This window comes from Pseudomyrmex gracilis, unplaced genomic scaffold, assembly GCF_002006095.1.
Source record: "Pseudomyrmex gracilis isolate BER0280 unplaced genomic scaffold, ASM200609v1 scaffold_3240, whole genome shotgun sequence".
In the NCBI taxonomy this organism is placed as follows: Eukaryota; Metazoa; Arthropoda; class Insecta; order Hymenoptera; family Formicidae; genus Pseudomyrmex; species Pseudomyrmex gracilis.
The window spans coordinates 897-3,423 of NW_018023824.1; the positions used below are offsets into that span (position 1 = coordinate 897).

Consider the following 2,527-nt stretch of genomic DNA (forward strand, 5'->3'; position numbering starts at 1 on the left):
AGAAACATTCCACCAACAGGCAGACCAAATGTTTTGTTACCTCTTTGTAACAGTAGTATTATTAACTTTTGCAGCTGTAGAGGAAATAAATACCACGGAATTTTATACCTACATAATATAACTCAATGTACATTGAGAATTAGAGTGTGACGATGTAAACGCACGACACAATAATTATAAATGTATTTAATACTGTGTTTTAATTGTTTTATTTTATAGAAATCTATATGTACTATTATCTATATGTACTATTTTTATACATCTAGATGCACGTCACATGTAAATTAGATTTGTTTATAAAGTTCGCATTTGTTTCATTACAATAGTGAAAAATCGTAGATACTATAAAAACTTTTACTTACACAGTCACAAATACGTCATTATAATGATCTGTAATTTCTTGTCCAATAAAATTAGCCCAAAACATATACGCAAAAGCGATGATTGTTATCACACAATATAATACAAAGTCGTCGATATGGCATTTAGATGATGCAAGCTGAAAACACTAGCATAATAATTATAACTTTGAGATAATACGTTTTATATAGTTTTTTAATTAAAACAATTTACACGTAATTACTATTTAAAACCGATTATTACTATATTAGCTTTATTACTATATAATTGTTCTTACAAACATATACATAAATAAGCAATGTTACTTACACGAAACATATTGAGGCTCAACGTCAAAACTCCAAACAGTATTAAGAAGAAAAACGTCGTCTCAAAGGTGGAAATCAGATATGTAGAAAACCTTTAAACACAACTATATAAAATATATTGTACATGTATTAAATGCGTTAATACTAACATCATAGCTTTTCGATGAATATCGACGGCTAATACTATATTCGTATAAATCAGATTTTTGTATATCAGGCTAACATTTTGATATTTATCAATGTTCATCGCATGCTCGATGCGAAAACTGCAAAGAAATCATGATATGTAATCTAACAATTTTTTGAAACTAAGTTAATATATTATACTTAAATACAAGATAATAAATGTAAGTACTTTTAAACGTTTATTCGATATTTTATCCACATAACAAACTTGAAATACTTAGCGTGTGATTATATATTTATACATATTTATTACAAAGTTTAAAACAATATTAAAGTGAAACACATAAAATTTTTAGTGCTAATGGTGAGTTTTTTCTTATAAACATTAAGAATGTTTGTTAAGTAAATTTTTCCATTTAAGTTTACATTAATGTTCTTACCTAGCAATTTTGAACATTCCACAAGCGTGGTATAAATATGCAATAAGCATTGTTCCTGTTGCTATGAATGCTACCGTACCTATCGAGAGAGCTCCAATTATGTGCAGTAACGTAAAGTAGTAATATTGCTCTTGGACGATAAAATATTCAGTAATAAAAAGTTCCTTATATTTATCTTGGAAAGATATGTTTGTTGATGAATTTATGTAAAGAATAGTTGAGTATACTTGACTAGCCACACCAATAACTGCACCACTAACAAAAAACACTAAACATTGTGACAGACATAATTAAGATCTTATATTAACATAGCGTTATAGATATATTTGCGTATAGTGCAGATGGCTGTATGTATAAAATACATTTTAAAATACTGAAAACCATTTAATCTAGTTTAAACTACAACGTTCGCGCAGTTGTAACTGTTACGTTCATACTGTAGAAATGTTTTACCTGACAGTTTTGCCGTGCAACGTCTACCAATTTCTCCGTACTTGTCTACAATCATCAATTCGTTGCTTTTCAAATTTTGACAAATACATTGGAGTTCTCCCATTAAATATTTCAACTGTCAAGTAAAAACAAAATTTCCTATTGCACTTGTCTCACAAGAAAACAGTTGATGCCATGTGATATATAAATTTATCAAATGTGCTCTTCCGAGAATAGTTTTAATATTGAATATAACAAACACAAAACTTACATTTTTGCTGTTAATATAGAACGAATTGTATTTTAACGTCAAACAAATAGAAGCAGAAGCGATAGAAAAACTTTTGATACAAAGATCGAGAGTAGTTTTTCTAGTCAGAAATGGTGTAAGCTATAATTAATTTTTCTTTGAGAAGTAATGAAATGTTCTGTTAGTTATTGATAACTCTTGATAAAACCAAGTATACATATACAAAAACATATTTTTAAAACATACTTGAAATATAATACTAGTTATCAAGATAATGTAGATGAAGCATAACTGAAGTCGATCAAGTTTCGAGTCTTGATAAGGCCACAAACCGACTGTTTGCAAGAGAATCCGATTCAAACTGAAATACCTATCCTTGACATTGATCATCTCTTGGCTTGCAACACATATGGCAGAAGTAAAACAAAAAACGAAAAATTATTTTTCTTTTTACTCTACAGTATTTTTCACTATATGATTAAATAGTTATTATATTTTTTACCTTCTAAGTAATTTTGCCATTTTGCATTTTACTCCTAACTCTTTCTTTAATTCAGCCTACATCCCGCAGGAAGTACCGTAATAATATAGCAATAACCCCATGAGAACGG

General features: G+C 28.5%; 1 protein-coding gene across 1 annotated transcript; it reads right to left on the bottom strand.

The window, feature by feature from the left end:
* Positions 1-362: 362 nt before the first annotated feature.
* On the bottom strand, positions 363-2,438 carry LOC109863117 (the record flags this gene model as incomplete). The annotated part of the gene is made up of 7 exons (XM_020443310.1): positions 2,419-2,438; positions 2,163-2,313; positions 1,688-1,802; positions 1,235-1,502; positions 818-934; positions 670-760; positions 363-508 (listed from the first exon to the last, which is right to left on the bottom strand). Coding segments are annotated over exons 1-7 (908 nt in total), but the record flags the coding sequence as incomplete, so codon positions are not given.
* Between the last annotated feature and the right edge of the window lie 89 nt (positions 2,439-2,527).